At 42.4% G+C, this 25,287-nt stretch overlaps 1 protein-coding gene across 1 annotated transcript in view; it reads left to right on the plus strand.

The window, feature by feature from the left end:
• The first annotated feature begins 250 nt into the window (after positions 1-250).
• The window catches only part of LOC138301137 (zinc finger protein ZIC 2-A-like), a 75,358-nt gene continuing 50,321 nt past the window's right edge, over positions 251-25,287 (plus strand). The window contains exon 1 of the mRNA XM_069241279.1: positions 251-536. Within this exon, the coding sequence (XP_069097380.1) occupies positions 513-536 (24 nt within the window). The 5' untranslated portion in view covers positions 251-512. The remainder of the gene's footprint in view (positions 537-25,287) is intronic.

Here is a 25,287-nt window from a genome sequence, read left to right on the forward strand (position 1 = left end):
TGATTGGTTATCGCTGCTGATTTTCTGGTGGTGTTCAGGCATTAGGATTAGGATTAGGAGAAAGGCGCTGAACACACCTTTTGGGCTCTCGGATAGGCAGACACCAACAAAAGCACAGAGTGGGGCCTGTGCCGACTAACAGCCCTCTAGAAATGGCCACAATTAAGAAAAAACACAGTGCAGGACCCGAGTAGCAAGAGGATGTTGCACGTGTTTCTTGCGTTGCACGGTGGGGGCGAGGGATGCCCATGCCCACGCGGGAGTTGCTGTGCTCGCGCCACGGTTTTGGCACTTGTGGCTCCTCCCAGCACCGTGCGTTTACTGCCGGGAGAAAGGAACGGCGCCGCCGGCCTCATTAACCAGGGTGGAGGTTTCCTCCTTCTGCCCGGCCCAGCCCCCTTTAACTCTCGAGCTTGTCCAGAGCGGAAGAAGCCGTGTGTGGTGTTGACTGGCCCGACCCCTGCCGGATCTCAGCTCCACTCCCCTCAGCAGGTCGCAGGCGACGCCGGGAGATGTCTGCCCGGAGTTCCGATGAGGTAGGGTCACCTGCTTTGTTTTCTTTGGGTACGCGAGGCAAGATAAATATGCAAATATCCTTAGCGAAATGCAGTGATATAATAGTGGGCTGGCAGACTCGATTCGCCGGAAGTTGTTTCTATCGCAGAGCAAACTTTCCTTAGCTAAACTTTAAATATGAACTTCATCAAAACTGCATCGATTATTTCTTTGCAAAGTGCTGTTTACGAGTCTTTTTTATACTTTGAAACAGGCTTTCAGGGATTTAGCATGGCTCAAATATGTCCAGTTTTACGGAAGACAATCTGGCTAAAACGAGAACGAAACGTGAGTTTTTGCACGCGGTGGCTCGGTTTCCTTTGTTTTGCTTTGAGGAAGCTGTTTATTTTGCAAATGGCTCGGGGCGCCCGGGCCCTTGGCATTGTGTAGTCTGCATTCCTTTAATGATGCGGCCGCACAGTTCAAATATCCCATCGCCCACACTGTCACTAAGGCAGTCCAAGACCCCTAAACTTGCAAGGGATAACCAGAAAATGAAAATATCCCCCACTTTAAACCAAAGCTCTTTTGGCACAAAGCAAGCAACACAACTCATTGCAAACCTCCCCTGAAAGCTTGCCGCCTGTGTCTTCTTCCATCCAGGCATCCATGTATCTAGCCGTCCATCAATCCATCCATATGTTGATATTTACTATTTCTCCTTTGCATTATGCCATCCATTGAATCTTTCGTCCATCATTCAGTCTTTCACGTTTCTGTCCAACCCGTTCATATCCAAACCTATCCATCCGTCTTCAACCCTATCGTTCCATCCATTCACTCAGTCAGCCATCCTTTTATGTATCCATCTGACCTTTCATCCATGCTTTCGTGCACCTGTCCGTTCAATCATCCATCCACTTTTTCACTCCATCAATCCACCCTTTCACTCCATCCATCCTTTCGCTCATCCAGCCATCCTATCTCTCATACATCCAGCCTTTGACCAATCCAGCCATCGACCTATCCAGCCATCCTTCCTCTCATACATCCAGCCTTCAGCCCATCCATGCATCCACTCATCCATCCATTTACCACCCTTTCACTCACTCATTCATCTACCCTCCCACCAGCTCATCTGTTCATCCATTCATCCTTCCACTCATCCATCTGTCCACCCTTTTATCTAGTCATCAATCTACCCTCTTTCACTTACCAAACTATTCTTTCATTTATTCATCCATCCTTCCGTGTATCCATCTACTCTTTACTTCATCCACACTTTCATCCATCCGCCCTCCCTTTCACTCTCCATCCTTTCACTAATTCATCCATGTATCCATACATCCTTTCACACACACAGCTATCCATCATTCATCCATCCATCCATTCACTCACCCACCTTTTAATCTTAATTATTATCCTTTCAAGAGGCCCTTCAAGATCCCTGCCCCTGTTGTAGCTGGGGGGTGGGGGGGGGGGGGTTGCGTTGAGAATGCGCAAGTTTTATTGCAAGTACATTGTGCACCAAGTTATATAATTCCCCACACGCAAATCTATGCACTAATGCAGTGATACACAAAGTACGGCCCAGGGGCCGCATGCAGCCCTTTTGACCTTTACATGTGGCCCCCAGGGCAGCAGTAGGACTAGGCTGCTGTTTACTCGACTTAACAGGCAATACTTTATTTTAAACACTATTGAAGATAAAGAAAGGAATTTGTCCTGAACAGCTTAACTGCAGGAACACTTTAATGTTTTATTAAAGCTTGCAGCAAATGTCTGCAACTATGATAAGGGTTCTTAAAAATTCAAAAAGTGTATTTCATTTACACGAAGGACCATTTCATTTTACTACATCAGATTATATCAGTGCATGGAGAAGTATTTCCTTTTAGGAACAATAGATTTCAAACATAAATTCAGAAACATTCATTCCTACCCCCACCTTGATAACAATGCCAATGTGAATTAAGAGGCAAGTGCGTTATCTGCACTCTTTGATTGGCTTGATTTGCTATTACACATGAACAACTTCATAGTTTATTAAATCAAACACAGGAGAAGGGTTCGCACAGCGCACATACTGAAGTCATGCATTGTGAAGCCCTCCTACATACAATAATGAAGAAAATGAAGGGAACGTGAAATAAAACAATTGCCTAGGATCACACAATTTGGTAAAGTGGGGAAGCTGGGATTAATGCCACGTTTTCTGGTTTCACATTGAGTGATTCAGCCACTAGATCTATATGCTGCCCCTACACCCACCATAAAACCCCAACAACCCCCCCATCTAGAGCCCCCCCCCCTACCTTTGATCGCTACGCTGCTAGCATCAGTGCGGCCCTTGGTCACACCACAGATTGAAACTTTGTGGCCCCTGAAAAAATGTTTGTGAGTACCCATGCACTAATGTGTATGTGTGTATATATATATATCTTATTTGGCTGCATGTTCATGTGTGTGCAATAAGGGGCACAGTTTGTTTTGATATGAGCACGCATATTGCTTGTGCGTATAACTTAGCGGATTTGAGTGCTAGATGTATGTACGTCAGCAATGCATAGTTAGTATGACTATAAGTCTGTTACATTTTAGGGGCTTCTGATATAGCGCTTCCTATCCCTGTTGAGGTGCTGAAGTGCTTTACCCCGGACTGCACGCTGCCCCAGAACCCACAGATAATACTCGGTGAAACCATTGGTTATATTTATTCCAGTTTCTTTGTGGTAGATTAATAGGGGTTTGGTGTGATCATTAGAGGTGGTTAGGGGTGTCTGTTCATGTAGATGATTGGAAATTGTTATTTTACGGGTCTGACCTCCAAAGAAGGAAAGGTTGTGGTCTTTGACATGAGATGTGGGAAATTTGCATAAGTACAATATCTATGAAGGCTACCAAGGCATGTGATGTAGAGAATGCAGTATTCAGATACAGACGATGTAGGAAGGATGGAATATATAGGGAGGGTCATTCAAATGAAAAAAAAAAAGAGGCGCCACAATTGGACCTTTTAAGTCAAGGTCAGTTTTTCGAGCTGGGCTTTATGAGTATAGAAAGGCTTATTTTAGAGCGCATTTAATTTGAAGGTGTAAAACTGTAGAAATAACATTATTTGCATGTGTGATATATTTACTTATGGTTCACATTAGAATCAGGTGAACTGTCTGTCCACTGCCCCCACCGCCCAGGACAGTGGAAGTGTACAAGTGTAGAGTCTACATTCCTGTGGCTGGAGGGTGGAGGCATAGAGGCTGAAGTGAGGAGGAAGAGACTGGCTTGCATTTAGAAAGTCCATGAAGATTTTGATAGCAGGGCCTGCCCGTCAGTTCTTTTCAGCATTACCATTTGATGAATGAGGGATAGGGCTGTAGTTTCTGTTGTTTAAGGTGGGGACGTTTCTAGGCCAGGCCTTCACTTTTGTCTGTCCCTAATTGCTGCTTCAGGAAGCCTGAGCCAGGTGCTACGAGCACACACTTTATTGTGTCTGTATTGTGTTTACTCCTACATGAAAGCCCCTGTGATTCCTGCTGTGAAAGCATCACTTTACACAAAGGCCGTGTCTAGAGGGAAGCCTGAAAAGAGAAACCAAACCAAACCGGTTTTGCAGCATGAGACTTTGGATGTACTGTGTATGGTGCTGTTGGTAGTACTGTGGCCTGGCCTTTCTTTTAAATGTCGTGCTCTTAAATAAATAAAAATGTGTACCCTTGTAGCAATGAATTCACATCACAACCCAAAAAACAATAGAACAATGAAATCATACAATATAACTTTACAGCCTGAATAAAAAGGCATTGATCAGTACAGTAGCACGTACAGCAAGATTGAAAATGTGGCACAACAACATGTCAGTATTATTGTCTTTACGATACTGCTTCTGTTTGTTGAGTGTGTCATATGTCGAAAGGTACAACGAAGCATGCCACCTATAATAACAGCAACTTGAGCACTGGTTCACAAATGGACAATCTTAAATAATGTGAAGCTATTGTGATTGCCTGATATGGTAATCTGATTTAAAAAAAATAAAGGTAATTGGGCTTTTGGCTATGTGCCTAGTATATGCAGTGGACATAAGGGAAACAGCTTCACTCACTTTTAGCTGAAATGTCTAATAAAAGCCTATAGTACCCGGAAGTTTCCGCTGCCTGAATCGGGTCTATTGGCATGTATGTCTATGCACGTACCCAGTTCCATGTGCTAACATCCAGAGCGTATGTTATGATTGTGTGATGTGAGTAGTCTGCATGGTACATGCCCAATGTGTGCCAGTGAGTCGGAGTATTGAAGATATATGGGATCCATTTTGGATACCCCTGGCCTTGCCTTTGGATATGTTGAAGGTGAGGTTGTTTCCAGAAAGCAGAAGTGTATTTCTTACTTTTCCTAAAAATGAAGGGAGGAGCCCTAGACACGGAATTTGTCCAGAACTCCTTGTTTAAGAGTAACGTGAAGTGGCCAAAATTTCTCCAATTCCGCCAGCGGAAAGTAATATTCTGCCCAGCCCCAAATTCAAGTATCCCACATTACCTCCCTGAGAAGTCTTTAACTGTCACTAAACTACAATGGAAATTCAAGTGTGGAAATGGTTGTGTTGGGCTAGTTTGCACAGGCAACATCAGAATCAAACAACCTGAACTTCCACAGTTGAGGCCCAATGGACCCTACATGCTCTGTAGCCATCCTCCATTTTTTTTTGTTACATCCCCTAGTACTACACAAACACTTCGATAACTTCCCAGCCGGATGGCATATGTGTATCGGAAATCACACTGGCTGTTCTTGGTCTGTGTAGAAGAACAAAGTTCCTTCTCCAACATCCTAGCCCCTTCTAGCTCTAAATAAGTTCCTCAGCTCCAATCTCTTTCTTGCTGGGATTTGTGCTGTAAAACATTAATATTTCCCACGCTCTGTGTCTGCGCGGCCTAAGGTCTCGGTCTTCTTTACTCAATAACTGATACACAAGTGTGTATTTAATTGCTCTCACCTTAGGCACTATGTGAGTGGAGAGCACTTTGCAAGGGAGAGGAGCGCAGTTCAACCTGGACCAGGGACTACGAGTCCCCGATCACCAACGTCCTGGAGGTGGGCTGCCTGTCATTACACCTGCCTGCAATTACAGTCACGCTATAAAGTGATTTCCTGAGGTCCCTCACTCTGGGTCAAGGGCAGGCCCATCAGCGCCACGAAGAGGCAGAACAGGGCAGGGAACCCCCAACACCCCTTGGCTCCTTCATCAACTAACAGTGCTGCCCCCCTTTGCCTCCAGTTGTTGCCAGTATACCCACTGAAATCCACCCGTAAAGCGCAGAGCTATGATCAGTGAGTAAGTAGGGGAGAACCCCAAGTGCCCCATTACTGGCAGGAGAGAGAGGACGACACGAGCCAGCAGGAGTGCTGCCCTTTGGGACCACACCTTCCAGGGTGCTTTGCATCGGTGGGTACCCACGTTTGTTCCCACACCTTACTTTACATTTGCATCAGCACCTCCTTAGTGCGGGATGAAGATCGGGCCAATGATTGGCCCATTATTGCTTGGAAGAGGCTGGACTGGGCTACTCTCCCATAATACCCTGCATGAAAGTAGTATTTTGCCTTTCGGTTTCTTAGCTGACCATTCTAATCACTTGCTTTTTAAAAAATTTCTTCTGGATCAATGTGAGGAAGCGGAGAGCACTGGAGAGTGGGGATAAGGTGCCGCCTGGCTCCACTTCAGATGGGTTCATCCAGGGAACAGTGGGTCTAATTAATAAGGAAATTGACTTGGTGTAACGCTGATTATCTTGTTTCGCATTCCCAATTGGGCCTCCTTCCTGTGACCCCAGGCTACAGCCAAGCATAGTAGATGAGCCCTTGTTGGGTGCTCAAGCTCCCAGCCCCAATTCGAGAACTGGGTCTTGCTCTACCATTTGTGTCCCTAGAGGCCCTTTTGATGAGTTAGAGGGGACTTCCGTGCAGCGATCAACATTTTTTAAGTCAGGCAGTGATCCCATGGGCCACTGCCTGCTCTTAAGTCTCCTTTTAATTTTTTGTTTGAAATGCCTCCCATTTTCCTTTAAGGAAAACAGGCTGCATTAAAAAAAAAAATGCTTTATTTAAAAAGCAGTCTCAGACATTGTGGTCTGTTGACCCCAGCAGGCCACCATCCAGAAGAGTGCCGGCCATTCCTAATTTGCAACCTGGCTCATGAATATTAATGAGGCAGGTCCCTTGTGACCCCATGTCTTAAATCAATGTTTGCAACTCGCTATTTGCGAGTCATAAAAAAATGCAAATTTTGAGTTGCAAACACTGAGAGTAGCACATCTGGCCCTGTGCCCCTCAGCTCAGGTGGCGATAAGTGCACTAGAGGATGGGGGTACTGGTCAGTAGACATGATTGACCTCCGGATTTGTGTGACAAGTTTGTTTTACTTGTGACAGAGAAATTAGAGTCCAGACGAGAACCTAACTTGGAGTATCCTGGATCTAGGTCCCCCTAACAGAAGGCACTTTCCTAAGGTAGAATTGCAGGTTGTTGATCTTACCCTAACACACAAAATTCAGGCATGTAATGAGCATTCCCCTTCAGATAAACCACTTGCCCTGACATTTAGATGAGGCTCTTATCAAGGTTCAATCAATTATATCCTCCTTGACGTAAGACTTTGGCACAAGCTAGATTATATGGTTGTGGTAGAGCAAGAAGAGAGAGTCCACAACCCCTTGTCACTAAATTTAAAAGATTCAGTCATCACTCTCCCATGCCCTGTAGCTGCAGAGTATGGCCATAGACAGCTTGTAACCACAATAATAGGAGAAATGTGAAATGGGAATCAGTGGGCTCTTCATCAAAGGGCGTTAGAGCCATCTATCAATCCTGGCCACTCACATGGAAAGAATATGAGCCTATTGGTGGGAGAAATTATTTGGTCCTAGCTGTGCATAATATTTTACTCTCTATCTTGAAGACTGTCCTAACTAAGGAGATTGGAGGGCATCAAAATTCAATGCTGCCAAAGGGATGGCTTAATGACCAGTGTAGAAAGGCAAAGGTGAACCTCTTAAAAGCTGCAAAAAAGGGGGAGACACTCAAGCCATAAGGTTGCATAGGACCAATTACTGGGCTAGCCTCAGAGAAGCAAAAGCATCTTGGGAACACAGCTTTGGGCCAACTAATTAGGCGCCGCTGTATCTAATGACCAGAGGAAATTCTTGTTTTTGGTTAGCAGGAGCGATGGGAGGCCAAGTAATCCCTCAGAAAATTATCTTGTGGATGGGTCACCCATTTTGGGAGCTTGTACTCCTCTGCTACTGCATCTGAGGTTCAGCCAGGGTATGAAGGCAGCCCTAGTCTAAAGAGACAGATCTTCCCCACCAGTAAATTTTTCTCTTGAGGAAACTGAACGTTTGGTGGTATCATTCAAGGCCAGGAAAGCCTCAGGCCTTGACAAAATCCCTGCTGAAGTTTTTAAATCAGACCCCAAGATGTGGCTTACCTATATTAATGTGGTCTCTAACGTCATCTTAATGGAGGGGGTAATCCCGCCCCCCCCCATCATGGAATGGGGCGGAAATCATAGCAACCTTTAAAAAAGGGAAACCCAGTGTGCCCTCAGACTACCACTCTATCAGCTTACTAGACAACCTCTAAAAACATTTTGGCAAGTAAGGTGCTTGAGCAGTTGTTGGACGGGTGCAAGGAAAACCAGACTCTTTCAGGACTACAGACAGGATTTTGGCATAAGATTAGCGCCGTTGACCAGCTCCCCTCCATTCCTCTTGAACAAATGGAGGACGGTGGATCCGGCCAAGGGTGATCTTTATGTGGCGTTCATTGACTTGTGTGCCGCATTTGATTTGGTACCCAGAGGTAAGTCATGGGAGGTGCTTCTGGGGATGAGGACCCCTGAGACCTCTTGTATTTGCTTTGATTATTACATATAGGGAATTTTGTTAAAGTAAGGTGTGGTATGAAAAGAGAACTAACTGAGACCTTTCCCGTAAACAAAGGTGTGGGACAGGGCTGTATCTTCGCCCCAACCCTCTTTCTCTTATAAATAAATACCTGTATTGCCTGTCTACTAAATTGTGTCAATGATTTCCCTTCCCTGGCTGGGATAAAAATACCAGCCCTCCTCTTTGAGGGTGACACCCTGCTGCTGTCCAAAACCAGGAGGGGTTTACAAAATTTGGTTGACAGTTTCAATCAGTTTTGCTGTGACTTTGGTCTTGAAATTAACACTTCCAAGGCCAGTTATATAACTTATACTAGGAAAGGTAGGGGGGGAGGGGTTATCAAGGTGGAAGTATTGGAAAGAGTCCAAGAGTTCGATTACTTGGGCATCAGTCTAGACAATTTAGGATCCTGGGACGTGCAGATTTCAAAGAGCACCCTAATTGTGAAGCATCGAGCTGGAGCCATACAAAAATTTGCCAAGAAAGCAGCCTAGGCCCCCGTACGTCCAGCAAATGAAATCTGTAAGGCCCAAGCCAGGGGGTGGAGTATGGGGGGGGGGGGGAGGCTGCACTGAATAGGGTAGAACTAGGGGCCACTGCAACTTCAGTGCCCTGAGTACAGCAGAAAACAATTTTCTTAGAGGCCTTTTGTCCTAGGCAAGGGCACGCTATTAATCCTGTTCTGTCTGGATCTGGGGATCCATGAGATATCGTCATTGATAGCGCAAAGACCCCTATTGTAGTGGATTTGGAACACTGATGAATTGTGCCATCTTATTGAGGGCTTGCAGGAGGTTATCGTGGCTAATGGGGTGGGGAAAGTTAAATGGCTAGGGTCTCTTAAAAATGCCAGGATGGAGCTGGACCTAGGAAACCTTTGGAGTGAGTCCCAGCTCATTCGACAAGGTGAGGTTGCCAGAGTCAAAAAGAAGTTGATCCAGGGGAAAGCCATTAGCCGCAGGTACCACTCATCTTCACTAGGGAGCCTAACAACTGCTTTCCTCCTCCATAAAACTGTATGCAAGGCAGAGTAATTTTTTGATTTTATTCTCCCAGCACGTGCCTTGTCGTTGTACCTCCAGTTTAGGTATGGAATGCTTTCTGTAGCAGTCATCATCATAAATTGGAGGAAGACAAATCAGGGGTCTGACCCCTGTTTCCATTGTATAAAATGTGTGAGGAAAGTGAGGTTCATCTGCATTTTTTTGCCCCCTTTATGTGAAACCGATGTTTAAATGGATTGTTCCCTTGTGCAGATTTCTTAGTTTACAAACTAGAGGAGGAGCATACATAATATGTGAAATCGACACTTCCTCGATTGTAGTTGTGGCTGTTTCCAAATTTCTGCACATAGCTTGGGTGATCAGAAGAAAAATGCTAGTCCCTGTATAAAGCTATGCATCGGACCATTTCTTGTTTCTTATCCGTCTACAACTGTGTGATTAACTTTTTGTATGTGATTTTTAAGAAATGTATTTCGTTTTAAATTGCTCTTAAACATGCAAATGCTTTTATTGTTTTATGGATGTATTATTTTGATGAAACAAGATGTTTCAAACAGGCGAAACAACAAATGGATCAGTAATTATTTTGAGGGAAGTTGCTTCCTACCCCAGCCAACTACCTCCCTCCCCACAGTTGACACTGGCTGTAGGGCAATAGATTAAGTGCAACATGAGTAGATGATTCACCCATGTCCTTAGTGTGTTCATCCATGCAAAAGTTGCCACTGGAGTGTCTTTAGCTTCAGGAGTGCAACCAGATAAAATCTTCAGGGTGGAGGCAAACACTTTGAACAATGGGGACATTGTGCCAAAAACCTGTGCCAAAAGTACACTTAGGGTTCCCTTCAGAGTTGTGGTATACTGCGTAATAATACATATGTTTTTCTGGGTATGTGAGGCCAATGATGCATTTTGAGGCACTCTGGGTCAATAATATTGGTACGAATTTGAAATGCTTTACTGGGGTTTTAGGTAATCTCTTGCAAGACATTTCAGTAGAATGAATGATAGATAATACATTTTAGGACACGTTGCAAGAGTAGACTGGATGCAGAATATTGGATTGCTGTCCGGAACAATCAGTGGTACATTTGAAAATAAACTAGGCTATTAGTCTTACCCAGTCAAGACTTTAAAAAAACTTGTGAAACGGCATTCTGTTAAATGGAAGCTTTGGAAAATTGGTCACAAATCCTGAACTTTAAGAAGTTTTTTTTAATTATTGTCCTTCCCTTTTTTTTTTTTTTTTTTTTTTTTTTTTTTTTTTTTTGTAACACACACATCAACACACAATAGGTTTATGTTATTTTCAGGATAGGGACTTATTCCATGTGACAACTGTCTTGCTGTCAGGTGACAGGATGCTCCATATCCGGGTACTATGAAATAGACTATTGAAGCTATATATAATGGTACTACATAGTAAGTCTGAGCTTCAGGTCTCATATTTATTCATGGTTTTGATATGCTTGGCCAGTCCCATAACCTAGAAAGAAAATCTTGTTTCGAAATATTTTGGGGCAAACAGCACATGAAGCATGGAAGCTGAGCTTCATTAGTGATTATCCAGGGCGCTCCCATAACACACATATTAGGCTTAACCAAGGGTATCAGATGCTACAGTTGTCATGCCATCTGATATGCCTTCACTGGGATTGCTATCTCCGATCTCGTGGATTCATCAAGGTAGTGGTAGGATAAAAATTAAACTGTGAATTAAAAGTCATGTTTGCACAGTTTTTAATCACACTTGTTTGCCTCCTGCTTGCCTTCAAGCAGTCAGTGGGAGGCAGTTGAAGTGAGCAAGATGCGTCGGGGGCAGGAGCAGGTCAAATGGGGATGCCATTTATGGACACAGGGTGTATGATGTCACTTCTACTTTTGTATTTCAGTTTTTTGAAGACCATGGCAACACAGAACCAATACCCAAAATGCACCAGACAAATAAAAATTAATATTGAGATTTGTGAATAGTAATGCTTTCAGCAGTTTATGGGGAAAAGCATAACATTGTACTTCTAAAAACAATGGTAGACTGCTGTCAAAAGTCAGCGATGAGGGCTAAATCTGAAAAAATGACCAAAAGGTTTTGGATAAACAGGAGTAATGTGCATTGTTCACCCTGCTAACCTATCGCATTAAACTTTAAACAGTTGTTAAAGAGCTGAAATTTCTAACCCTGGTGGCCTCTCCACTCACATAACCCTTCCCTCCCAGTGCCATTTTCAGCAGTTGCTACTCTGTGAAATGTATCTATTAGGAGAATTTTTCTTTCTTTCTTTTTTCTTTTCTGTTTTTTCCCTTTTTTTTGTTCCTTTTTTTGTTTGTTTCTTTTTTTTGTTCCTTTTTTTTCTCTTTTTTGTTTTTTCTCTTTTTTTTCTCTTTTTTTGTTTTTTCTCTTCTTTTTTTTTCTTCTTTTTTTAGTTTTGTTGTTTTTTTGTGTTTATTTTTTATTCCCCCCCCCCCCCCCCCCGAATATAAAAATTCTACTGGCCTTCTCTCTGTTAACCTCCACCAAACAGTGCCTGACCTCTTCTTTATAGAGTTTCGTCCTCTTCAAATACACAACCAACCCCTTCCAAAGCAGATTTTTTTGTAATGTGTTTAAATGGGATGTCTTCAGGGAGTTTTTATTTTTATTTTTTATGCTAAGCACCCTCACAAAAAGAAATGTGGTCTGCTCCACTTCAATAAAACTAAGCATTCAAGAAGAATGATACAGAAAGTCAATAGGAATATCTGGGACACCGAAATCACCCAGTGCTTATATTGCTCAATCATTTAGTCAATTCATTAACAGCAGAATCAATAATCTTTGACTGGGCACAGGTTAAACCTTCAGCTAACCCATTTGGGGAGATACAGGTGTGGGGAGGAACACGTGGGTAAAATACAAAAAGGACAAAAATAATTTTATTCGAGCTACACATCATTACCTAAATAAAAGAAAAATAAGATAAGCGTCAGCAAAGTGGAGTTTCTAACCTAAAAGGGCATTTCAAAGGGCGAGGGCAAATGGCAGAGAGGAAGATACTTTTCCAAGGGATGCAGCATTCAGGGAATATTCATCAGCAGAGCATCTGGTCAGCAAGGCATCTGCAAGCATCAGGAAAGTGTCTCACATGACAAGGGCTGCTTCTGCTCTGAGCAAAATAAAAACAAGACTATATTAATCCACATGAAACGCTCTGATTTGTCAATAGTGACAGTTCATTTTACGTTGAAAGGGCATCATCCAATTAAAATTAATCATCGGACTTCAGTTTGCAACAGTTTGACATTTTCTCAAGTATGCCATGGGAACATCTTTCTGTGGGACTCAAAACAGTATGAAACATTTGTACACGATTTCAGTCCATGTTCCTGCATTACAAGACTCTTGAGGCCAAACGGGGACAGTTCTTCCACAGTTAAACAATAGCCTTTTTACAAATTGAACTTTGATTTTCATGGGAACTAAATTTGAAAGAAGACTTCACATTATGAAAAAAACAATTCAACACTTTTACATGACTGCGAAATGCCAGCTCTGCAGGCCTCAGTCAAGTTAACACATGAAAAATATAAAATGCAATTGCTTTAATACTTGTTATTAAAGCACACATAATATGCAAGTTTATAAATTTGTCAATATTAATATCTCATCAGCATAAGTAAAGCATTTCATTTAAATGGGAAACGTTTTTTGTTATTGAATTACATTAAGCATAGCTGAGAACTGCATTTTCTAACTTGCACATATTTTCAAAGTCCTTAATCTTTCATTAAGCACGAGATTCAAATTTGTTTTGACATGAGCTAATAGTTTGGAGTTTAAATTACATTTTAACATCCACTTTAACCTTCTGGCATGTGATTTAATTGAAAAGGCACCTTTTTCTCTCATTTACGTTTATGAGCTTAAACTTGTCACAGTCTAATGACTTTTGTTACATGAGGGTCAGAGCTAAAATTTACGCTCTATCAATTACAAATGATCTGGACGAATAAGATTAGTGCACCCAATAAAATCCAACAACCTAGGGTTTGGACTTTATCAGGTGTGAGAAATAGCACCTATTCTGTGCATTTTCCCTTTAGAGAGGAATTACATGCAGTTTTTAGGTGCATACTGCACCAAAATCTGCTTGTCTCTGTAAATATTGGGCCTTTTTGCCCCGTTACTTCTCGCAGGCATGATGTAAAGAAGTTTAAAAGAGGGTGAAATTTTATCAAACCTGGATCCCACTACCTATAATTATGATCCTTCCACAAACTGCTGTTGGAGCAGGGCTGTATTTTACAAGGGTGCTCATAATAAAGCCCTAACAAACATGACACTTTGGTATATTTTCTCACTGCACACATATAATGTTACGTTAAAGGAAGCAGCAGCATTGGAGCCTTCCCTCACCTGGGGGACAGCATTAGTTGCATTAATTCATGCATTTCTAATACATTAAACAGATAAATCACTGGCCACAGCAATAAATACTTACCCCTCCCACACAGAATGGGTACAGAATAGGCAACAGAAAGCCGAGCTTTGGGTCTCCTGACCTCAACAGTGTACAGAGGCCAATGGGAGGAGCAGAGTTCTGCTCTGAGGTGAGCACCTTGTCCCCGAAGTGTGTGTCTAAAGATAGAACAAGCGCAGATTTATGCTGAGGTCCCTAACAATGTATGCAGAACGGTCATGTGGGGTAGGTGCTAGATCAGAGTGTTGTGTCAGAGGCTTCCTGCTAGTACCGCTATTATCTGCAGGCAATCCAGTGCCATAGATTTCCTATAGATCTTTTTCCTTCAGGCCCCAGAAGACCATCAGCCAGCTGCTAAAAGTTCTCCAAGTATAACATCACAGATTGCTGGAATTCAAAGGCCAGGAACTGGTTGTTTCATTACATCGTCACCCAGCTCTCACTCATACCCTCTTCTGGCTATCATACACACTGAGCCACTGCTAAAAGATCCCAAGATCTTCAGTCAACCATAACTTAGGTTAGAGCCACCTTCAGGAACCTTCGTCCATCCTTGAGAGTTCCTCAGCCAGTCCTTGGATAACCCTAAGGGACTTAAAAAAACAACCATCAGAAATCCTCAGTGGCCAGTCACCCTCCACTATATTTCCCTGTACTCTGCCTCCGTCAATACCCTTTCCTTGCTACAAGCAGATAATTGTCACACTCTGCTAGCCCTTAATGTACCCTATCATCAACCCAGGTTTTCTCACTGTGTTTGTGAAGAGTGAAATGGATGTTAATACATTTAAAAGGTCTGGTTAGCACAGCAGTTCTATATGCACTATGCAGATAATTGTACAAACTCCAGTGAAATCCCTGAAAGCAAGGAACCCTCATACTCACTGAGTTCCAAGTAGCATTTGCTCCAGCAGATTTTGTGTTCTGTGTAGCATGTGCTACAGCAGATATTGCTGAAAGTAACTAGCGATGGGTGGAATGCCTGAAATAATTTCCACCACTGGTTATTACTTAGAATGCATTCCAATCTATCTTTTTTTTTTTGCCCACCATTCCACCTTAGACAGGAACAAGCCATATACAGTCATTGCCAGACCTACTCCTTTAGAAAAAGTCCAGCTTAATTAGCCATGCCAGGTCACTTATGAATGGTAACACAAGCCACTCCAAACCTGTTTCCGCCTACATAGTTCTTATCTCAGAGAGGAACCAACTAACTGTGTGAGTCAGCATTGGTTCTGCTCCACTATTGCCTCCCTGTAAATTATGTGATCTGTTGTTACTCAGTAATATAAGTTATCAATCTCAGAAGGACAAAAGATTGAGACACTCCTACTTGAATTAAATTAAATTGAAAATCTCTGCAGGTTATGCATAGATGTTTTCATACAGTAAAATAAAAATATTTAGTCAGTTGCTTATGATGATGGGGCATTTTTCTTTACTTGTCATAATGTAATAATTATTTTGTGCACTTTACATTTAACCTTTGGCTGACGCCCGCACTCCCTTCCCGGTACATCTGATGGATGTTGGCGACTGCTGGGGATAGTTTGAAAGGCCCATCTGGTGCTTGCGCCAGAAAAATTCCCCCTTTTTGTTTAAATTGTCTACTTGAACTGCTCGGGAAGCGCTTCCTGATCAATCAGAAGCTGTTTCTTTAGTTGTTGTTTTTTTTGTTAGGTGACAAGACACCAGGAAATTTAAATAAAAAAAAAAAAATGCACCAGGGTGGGTGCTACCCACTGTGGGAATGCAATGCCCCCACCCTAAAAAGGGCCAAGCATTAATTCTGCCCCCTCAACCGGGGCTATAGACTGAAGGGAGGGGGCAGAAAGACCACTAGACACCAGGGAATTGGATTTTTGTTTTTGTTTTTTTTTAAACGGAGATGGGGGGCCACGCCTTTCACCATAAAAGAGTGCAGTAGTCTTTATGTCCCCCTGTGGGCACATCAAAGGTTTGCCCTAATCTACCTCATGGGGGTGGGGGGGGGGTTCAGAAATATATACACTTTTTTAATTTATTCACAAATTTGCCCTCAGTGGGTGTGGGGAGCAGAAATCCCACTAGAGACCAGGGAATGACACCAAAACAAAAAAAGGATTGGGCATCCTATTCTAGCATTTAGCCATACCCTTGACCCAGAAAAGGTAATTGTCTTTCGATCCCTCCCAACTGAGGGAGGATATCCTAAAACTGCCCTTTCCCCCTGGGATGGTTAATGTAGAAAGCCCACTAGACACCAGGGATTTTGCATTTGGGGCAAAAGAACAGGTGCAAGCGTTGCACTCTGGCAATGGCCACACTTCTGTCCCAAAAGGGACAAACCATTCTTTCTGTCCCCAACAGGGGCAGACTGGGAGGTTGCCCCTAATTTGATGTGGGGTGTGTGTGGGGGGGGGGGGGGGTTTCAACAGGGCCCATTAGACACCAGGGATTTCAAAATGGCTCCAGTAAAAATAAAAGGACCTACCTTGATATCAAGCGATATCCCCACCCCAGAAGGGGCAATTAGTGTTTTTCTGTCCCCACCCCATGCGCACACAGGGCATATAGGAGGCTTGTCCCAATTTTGGGACAGTTGCCCCAAGACCACCCCCCTGGGATGTACAAAGCCTATTGGACACCAGGGATTTTACATTTTGGGCTAAAGAAAGGGATGTGGGCATTGCACACAAATCGCTACCCAGTGCTTACATTGAGTTTGTGGTATCCATGGCTCAGCATCAGCACTTAATTGTCATCACTGGTGCTTATGACAGTCATCCAGATGGTGGTGCTGTCTGTCTAATTTAGCAGTGAGCACAACAACAGTTGTTTATTAATTCAAAATACATTAAATAACTAATACCTGCTGACCAAGCCATTCTTATAGCTTTGTGGGCCTGGTAGCTGGCCGACTAAGCCATTTTTTATTCGGAATCGTGTTAACTTGTAGGAGTGTGATGTTTAGTAGTTGTGCTGGTATGGTCACTGGCAGTGCTGACAGGGCAATATGTGGTGCAGGCTGCAGTGGCCTCCTGCCCAGGCCCTGGTGCTTAATGTTTTACAAATTAAATACTGCCTGTAGCGCTCCTCACAACACAGGTGGAGCACTTCTGCTCTATCATCTCATTATTAGAGGACTTCCTGCTTACCATGAAACATTTGCAGCACTCACTATCTCTTTTGGGCATTGTTATACTCTCTCCTTCCTTCTAGGTTATTATAACAGTATATATTTCCAAGTTCCTGCAGCGTCTCTTTCCTTGCAGGGTCCAGCAGCTCACTATACCTTTCAAAGTCCTGCAGTCCTCCTTCCCTTCCTGGTATCTGCCGTCAGTTTCTTCCCAATGCATTTCACAGTTCTTCAGATAGAACTGTATGTTAAGAGTTGTGTAGTGTTTCATACGCTACGCTGCCCTGCAGCATTGTCCTGCAGAGTTGCATTACAGGATACCCAGTTTGCTATATGGTTCAGAGACTGTACGTTTACAGTGCGAAATATGCTTGGAAAGCACCCAGTGCAGTGCCTGAGAGTTGCACCAGAAATATCACAGGATACTTGGTGCTACGGCTGGTGGCATCAGTGATGCAGATAAGTGTAAGGTACAGCTGTGTCAGTGGGCCTGTGTGGAAGTGTAATCCTGTTAGGTGACAGGGTCAAGTGTTTGGAAGTAGCCAGGTATTTACAGCTTCTTGGAACCCTTGGTGGTTGTGAAGATTTCCTATTCTTGCTGGGAAAGACTTGGTGAGCCTGGGTATCTGTATTTCAAAGTAGGTTCTGCTAATGAGAGACTTTCTGAACATGGGAAAGTTTGGAAGTCAAGGCCATACTAGGTCCGATGGCCCTTCTTAAAGGGTAGGTGCAAAGTTTGTAACGTAGTAAGTAGATCAGCTCAGTGCCAGGAGCGAGCACATGGGCTGAGCAGAATGCCTTGAAGGAAGCTCAACTTACTACTGGGACCCAGTGAAGCGTTTGAATGACAAGGTTAGCATGATCAAGAAAATTGCAGTTGTAAAGCCACCTGGTGGCTGCATTCTAGATGTGCTGAAGTCTGTGCATACAGAGTCAGTATTTTTGCCTGAAACCAAGTGAGAGAGAACAAATGGCCTTTACCCTTTGGGGGAAACCCAATGTGGGACAAGGGGTAGTAGGGTCCATATGGTGAAGAAGGGAGGTATGGTAACATGCTTGTGCTGGTTAACTAGAGAGATGATGGAGGTAAAAATTACCCCAAGTTTCCCACTTTGTTAGTAATAGTTGGTGAAAGTCTTAGTGCCCAGTGTAAATATGCAATGGCGTGGAGTTGCAACTAGTTTGTATATATGAGGATCTCGGGTTTAGAAGAGTTGAAATTTGGGTGGTACAGCAATAACCATTGGCCTGTCACTAGGAAGCAGAAACCTAGGGCATAGGTGTCCACCTCAGAGCCGTTTTGCAGTTTAGGGATGATCTATCTAGTGGTCATCCCAGCAATTGAAGCTGGTGAACTTGGACAGTTTCGTGATATCTGGGCAGGGCTTTTTGAAAAGTTTGTGATGCTGAAATATCACCCAGTTATTATTTGGGTTGTAAACATCCCATCATACTTTATCATAGTGATTTTAACATCCATATACTCTTACTTTAGGATTCAGGCACCAGAAAGCACCAAGCAGTGGCCGTCCAGAGGCTGAATCACAGGAAGCTCACTGACACCGTGCCTTACCAGATATTCCTGTACTCCTTCAATGAGCTCGGTGCTTCCAACTGAAAGAGATTTTTTTCACCCATGCAGTTTCCTAATGGGATAACTATGAAACCCAAAACTTCTACAGTAGTCACATACAAATACATTTTTCTAACGTCTTGTATCCAATGTTTTTCTCTTAGGTCTTGCACATCTGTCTCGACTAGTTGATGTGTTCTGAAAAGTTCTTTGAATATATCAAGATGTTATTACTAAACACTGCTGTACACACTCGAAGTCCCGTAAGATCTGGTTTATGAAAATGCCAAAGCCACTTTAGCATTGCAGAAGCTGGAAGGCATGAACTGGGCTATGAAAACATGGATTGCTGTAACTCAGGCTCCAATCAACCATCCCTTTGTATCAGTTCTGAGCCCAGAAACCGAGTTTTTCATTTCGTAAAATGTCAACAATGAGGACAAAAGCAGGTACTTTGTGTCGAAAACGTTGCCCTCTCATAAGACTCTGTACTGTGGAAACAAAGTAGCAGTTTTTTCTCTCGACCGAATATCTGCGAAATGAATCACTGAAGCATTTGAATTTACAGGAAATAAATTGAAAATACATCCTCGATCTTACCACTCACGGGTGTCACCAAGCTGTTTTTTCACCGGCATAACCAGCATTTTCATTTCTGTGCCAGTGCAGAACCTAGAAAACCACCCAGAGCAGGTATTTTCCCCCTTATCAGTTCATATTAAAAACAATAACTGTAGGAAAAACGCACTTTAAAAGGCATTTTAGAGCGTGTCTTAATGATCCTTGGTTGATAATGAAAGTAAACAAAGACAAAAAGGCCATGTTAAAATTTAATGCAGTTGTTTTATATAATGTTCTGTTAAAAATTAATGTACATGGTTTTATATAATGTTCTATTTCAGTATTCTATTTAGGCCTTTAAAGAGTATTTAAACATCAACAAATTGCCAGTATTTTACTTTGGGAAAGGTGTCAACCACAAATATGACCCATCTGCTCTGACCATCAAATCTCCAAAGTGTCTCCTGTGAAACACACAAACAGCACCTCCTGTCATTGTGCCGTTTGCTGGATACTGAGAACATATGGTCGGGCATAGCATCCTTTTCTATTGGAAACCACTCAAGATGGCCACTTTGCAGTTGTCATTGGGCCTTGTAGTTCCAAGACTTAAAATGCCCCAAGTTGATCGTTTGTTCACTGTCATGGAAGCACTCATTAAAGCTCTTTTAAGGGCTCCATAGTTAAAATCACCAAATATTTTTTACTAGGATGAGAGTAATTTGACTGACAATACATAGATAATTTTTCCTTTCAAGGCCCCGTCTGTTACTGTAAGAGTATTTTAGTGGCTCTTAGTAAGCAATCATTATACTTGGCATTGAGCTCCTCAGCTCTGGGGAAAAGTGGTTAAGAATCCAGGAGCATGAAGTTTACAAGCTTCAAGTTCCTTAGAGTTTTCCTCAATCCACACCACGATAGCGTTCTTGTTTCCTCTCTATATAAAAGCCCTTTCTGCCTGTGGGACCACAAGGAAATAGCTCTTCTCTCCACTATGTACCTTCAGTTTTGCAGGCAGCTACAAAGAGGCTTCTAGACTCGCTCCCAGTATCCCCTTTTTAGGTCGAGTATGTAGACCGCGTGCATGCGCTGCTGACGCTAAGCGACCTTTTTTTTTTTCTTCAATAAAAAAATCCAAAGCGGGACTTTTGGCGCACCCTATACTTGCATTTTGTTGGGATGGTTATCACTCTTTTTGGCTGCCTTCTAATTTGACAGTGCGTGACACGTCACTTGCTGTTCTCTTTGTGTGGAGTTTGGAACAAGTACTAATTAATTAAAGTTAATTATTGTCCGTTAGCTGTTCGGGCTGTGATTGAGGTATTTATTTTTTGGTATTTGTCTATAGCGCAAACACAACCCAGAAGTATTGGGAGTGCTTTATATAAGTGCCATTTTCTATAAACAAGTCAACATTTTTTTTTTTTTTTTTTGCATGGGGAGATTATTTCTCTAGAGACTCTTATTTAGATTCCACGCCATAAATGTGTTCTGATTTAACATGAGGTGATCAGATGTCCCGTATTTCACCGACAGTAGTTTTTTTAATTTGGGACCCAGGGTACCGATACTTTTACTAACATTAAATACATGTCCTGGTTTTTAGCGAATGTTCAGGTGACCATTAGCACTGCAACAAAAAACATGTTCCACAGGCTTTCGTTCGCATCATACCCTCTTACATACTAGGCATCTCTTAATATTCACCTCTCCTGCCTGCCTTTTCTCACTTCCTGTCTAAGACAAACATCAGAAGCCCAGCTTGAGTGGCCATTGTGGGGCCCCTCAGCACTGTGCACGGGCAGCAGGCCCCTGACTGGGTGCAGGGTTTGAAGGGCCCCCCTCCAGGTACTTTAAGGGGGGGGGCTCATGTTTTGTTGCACCGCTGCATGTGGCACGGCACAGTTAGCTTATCTTTGCTTGTCAAACTGTTTGACCTGTGCCTGTTTAAGAAACCTCTATATGGATATATTTTGTTTGAGAAACCTCTATATGGGTATATTTTGTTTAGCTGCATTCAAAACAAGTTTCATTTTCTGCGAAAATGATAAATGGTGTTCCAGCACCAGTTAGCATCATCACATCAGCATCTTTTATGTGTCTCAGTTATTTTAATAGCATAAATTAAGTACCAAAAAAATAAATAGCAGCAAATTCAATGACGTGCAAGTCCAGCATAAATCCATAATTGGATACAAATGTTGTTAGCAATACATGCACCAATACCAAACATTTCTAAAATAAAAGAAAGGAAGAAAAAAGATGGATAGGAAGTGAGAAAATAAGCTACAGATGGAGAAAAGAAAGGAAAAAGGACAGGAGGAAAATTAAGGGAGGGAAGAGGAAACTACAAAGCAGGGGAGAGAAGGCAGAGAAATGGATCATTCAGGTGAAGCCCAAGTATAGTAGTGCTAGGGGGAGGGGCACAGCGCCAATTACGAGATAGAATCAGGAGTCTTGGCAAATTGGGGGGGGGGGGGGGGGCATCCTTCAGAAAGGGGTTCTATGTGAGGAAAAAAATATCTGCTTTGTCCATTAAATTGTAGATGGCCTTTTCGTAGGATGCAGTTTTGTGCTTTTTCTGCAAGCCATTCCCCGTGCAACGGCAGTTGTGGAGAACACCAGTGTCATAGAATACAGATCTTGGCAGTGACGAACGGACAACGGGCACGGTGGGTGAGCTCGTAAAGGTCAGCATCTCTAAAATACCCTGGAACATAAGCTTACGCCTCATTTTTAAAAAAAATCTTCTTTTTTTTTTTTACTCAGTTTGTTGTCATTTGTCAAAGCTAAAATGCACACATTTAAAGTGAACCACAGAACTTAACTTTATCATTTTACTCATTTTTTAAATGAAAACACCAATTTTGAAGAGCAATCTCTGTATTTTCTTGCTTGTTTTAAAAGTCAAGTCTGTGTGGTAATGTCTCTGAAACTTGCCGATGTTCTACAGCAGGGGATAAAACGCATTGGCAAAGCCAATAGATCCCAATGGCGCGACCTATTGGCTTTGCAAGTGCTTGTTGATAATCTGGAGATCTACCTAGGTCTCAGATTGGATGCACCAGCACTTTGTTTCTTCCAAAGGTTAGGCCTGTGTTTCAGGCAGCCCGTGATAAAGCCTCTCAATTCCAGCACACACTTGTCAAGGTTTCTGAGCTTAGGTTCATTCTGATCTACTCAAACGTTGAGTTTACCTTGATAAATGGAACTTTCTCATCTATACGCCTTATTGTTTCTTTCGTGTATTTTAGAAGGTTGTAAATCAGTGCCTCACCAGTGGTAAAAGTGGCAGTGTAATGATCATCTACCAACATGTTGTCCCTTCTCCGAATGCTGGGTTGCGTTGTCCATTTGTGAAAAAAATCTCCCTTGTGTTAGGTGCCCTTGGTTTTAGTTGCTTTAGGCATCATCTTGTACTAGGGAACCACTAGACTCCTTAACTCTAGGAAGTGGTAAGTATACCAATACCACCCTCTTGCAGACTAAAGGGAAATTCAGCAGCCTTTATTTATTGGGGCAACTTCATGGGGTCAAAGTAACCTTTGCCCGCTGCACTGAGGCCTTCCTACTACTAATCGGTGCACTGTCATGCCACATGAAGTTCGTGATTCAAGACCCTACGCCTGCATATCTGGTTTTAGACGGCCTTGTAGTGGAGGGCTACATTCCTTTGTTTCTGAAAAGTGATGCCGACCCTCTGACACTCCACAGCATTTTCATGCCTCTGTCACTCCTTCACTATAGTTGTTGTCTCTTTTCCTCTTGACGTTTTTTGCACCCTCAGTTGTGCCCTAATATGGCTCTTCTGCAGACATGGGTGAAAAGGTGTGAGGCCTTCCTTTCTCATCATCCACATCCTTCAATGGCCTCATCCTCCACATTCACCCCTTCAAACTCCCTTTGCTCTACTTAGTGCTCAATACCCCTTCTCAGTAGATCCCTACCGGTCACCCCACTTTGATCGTCAATCTCCAGCTCCTTTCTGCTACATCCTCAGACTTTTCTGTAACTTGAGCTGCAGAGGAGCTTCCTGGTGCCTGGAAACGTGTGCTTTAGAGCTATTCTGATTTCTAACAAAATTGCGCATCAAAATGCCTAGTTGGAGTGACTAAAACTACATATTTTTAGTATAGAGCATATGAATGTGACTTCAGCTCTTTGAATTGATTAAATATAGTCCTGACAATCCCAAGTAAATCCATACTGTACGTTTATTATTTGTGGTGCAGCTAATATGGGCACTAAGTGTAGTTGTTCCAATGAGTGCTAGTAAACCTGTTCCAGGAGGACCAAAGTGGCCAAAACCTCATGTATACTGTGCACTCGTGGCCATAAATTATCTGCCAACAGGACCAGAGTTCATCTGACTACAAGTAAATGTTTGCATTGTAGAGTCTAATTCCTCAGACTATAAGTACATCTGTGCACAGAGAAATATAGTTCTTCTGAGTACAAAAGAAGCTTTGCCGTGGGGGACCTTAGTTTATATGTCTACACTTAGATCTGTGCAGCAGTCTAGTTTGTGACTGGAGTATGACGTCAAGCACCTCTGTGCTCCCAATAGGAGATTTAATATTATTGCTAAATCTGTCTACTGATGATTGTATTGCCACATTTATATAGCGCTTTACAGCAGTGGGTGATAGCCATGATGCTTAGTAGTTTTTGTCTTATGTTGAAGTGTCAAGCAGTATAAGGAAATTATTATTCACTATGCATGAACACTCGACCAGTTTCTATGTGGCACATTAAATTAATAGGAGTTAGGTGTGATCTATGCTGGGAGGAATATGTGGATTATTGCGTATGATTGGCGGAGTTAATAAACTGCAGGTAATTGGGTATTGTTAGATTGAAGGTGTATGGCTTTTAAAGGAGATGTTGTGGGCAATTTGTGAAATACAATAATAGGGATTAAGGTGAACATACATGTAGAGTAGGATGTCCTCAGAGAAAGGAGGTGTACAGAGGAAATTTGACTGAGATTCAGGCTATTTTACGTCAAGGTATGTTTTTATGGGAACACAGAGACATCTTTTGTGAGATTGCATGCAACGTTAAAATGCAAAACTGTTGAAAAAAACAACATTAATTGCATGTGAGGGAGTGCTGTATTGGGTACATTTGATAAACTCTAAAATCAGTGGAACAGTCTATTCCCTGAAAGACTACCTACCATCAGACTACCACTTTGGCAGGAACAGCTGATCAACTCCAGGAATGGAAGCATAAGGTAATGATGGCTGGGCACATATATAGGGGACTATTGAGAGATTAAGCTATGCTCGTAGGCAACTGTTACTCAATGATTACCCCATGATTATAGTGACATGAGCGAGTATAAAGGGTAAACAATGCAAATATTGAAATGGAAATTCTAGCAATGCTCGAGCACATGTCTTCTGACATTCACCTTAAAGTTTGCCTCACAATGTTAATTGGAAAAAAAATTGAGATCTGTTTTGGATGCTCTTGGCTGATGAATTGTAAGATACAACAAAGGCCGCCCTGCCATCTAAGAACCTGGGCTAAGTTACAATATTCAGAATCGTGGTTCGTTTCTGTAATGCATATGTTATTAATACGAAAACGCACAATGACTTCAATTAGGTTTGCAGCAGAATATGCAGCCAGAAAGGCACCTCTCACACTCCAATACAAAGAGTGATTTAACCACCTCAATAGAAATTTGAACACATATTTATGTGAAGAAAATATAAAAACACATATTAAGATACACCACAACAAAAATATACATAATGTCCAAAACCCTCAAACCTGCAACATGTAATAGAGTACATATAATGTATATCGGAAAACAGGTTTCCAACAAGCAACCATACATGACTCAAATAAAATAATGTCCGTTTCTATGCCATTTCCTTGAGTTCGTTAAGGCCTAGTCGACGACGTTTCAACCCTCTATATACAATGTGGGGTCTCATCAGGACAGAACAAATGTTAAAAGGACACATAAAAAACGAACGCAAACCTTTAAAACCCACGAACAAATAACATACATTCACAGTGAATTTACTTAAAAAATGTCGGTGCACCCGCCTTCTAATAAACAAAACAAAAAACTTTCAAAAAGTGCATCCACCAGAGTGCAAAAGAGTAAGATTTTACT

This window comes from Pleurodeles waltl, chromosome 6 (genome assembly GCF_031143425.1).
Source record: "Pleurodeles waltl isolate 20211129_DDA chromosome 6, aPleWal1.hap1.20221129, whole genome shotgun sequence".
NCBI classification, from domain to species: domain Eukaryota; kingdom Metazoa; phylum Chordata; class Amphibia; order Caudata; family Salamandridae; genus Pleurodeles; species Pleurodeles waltl.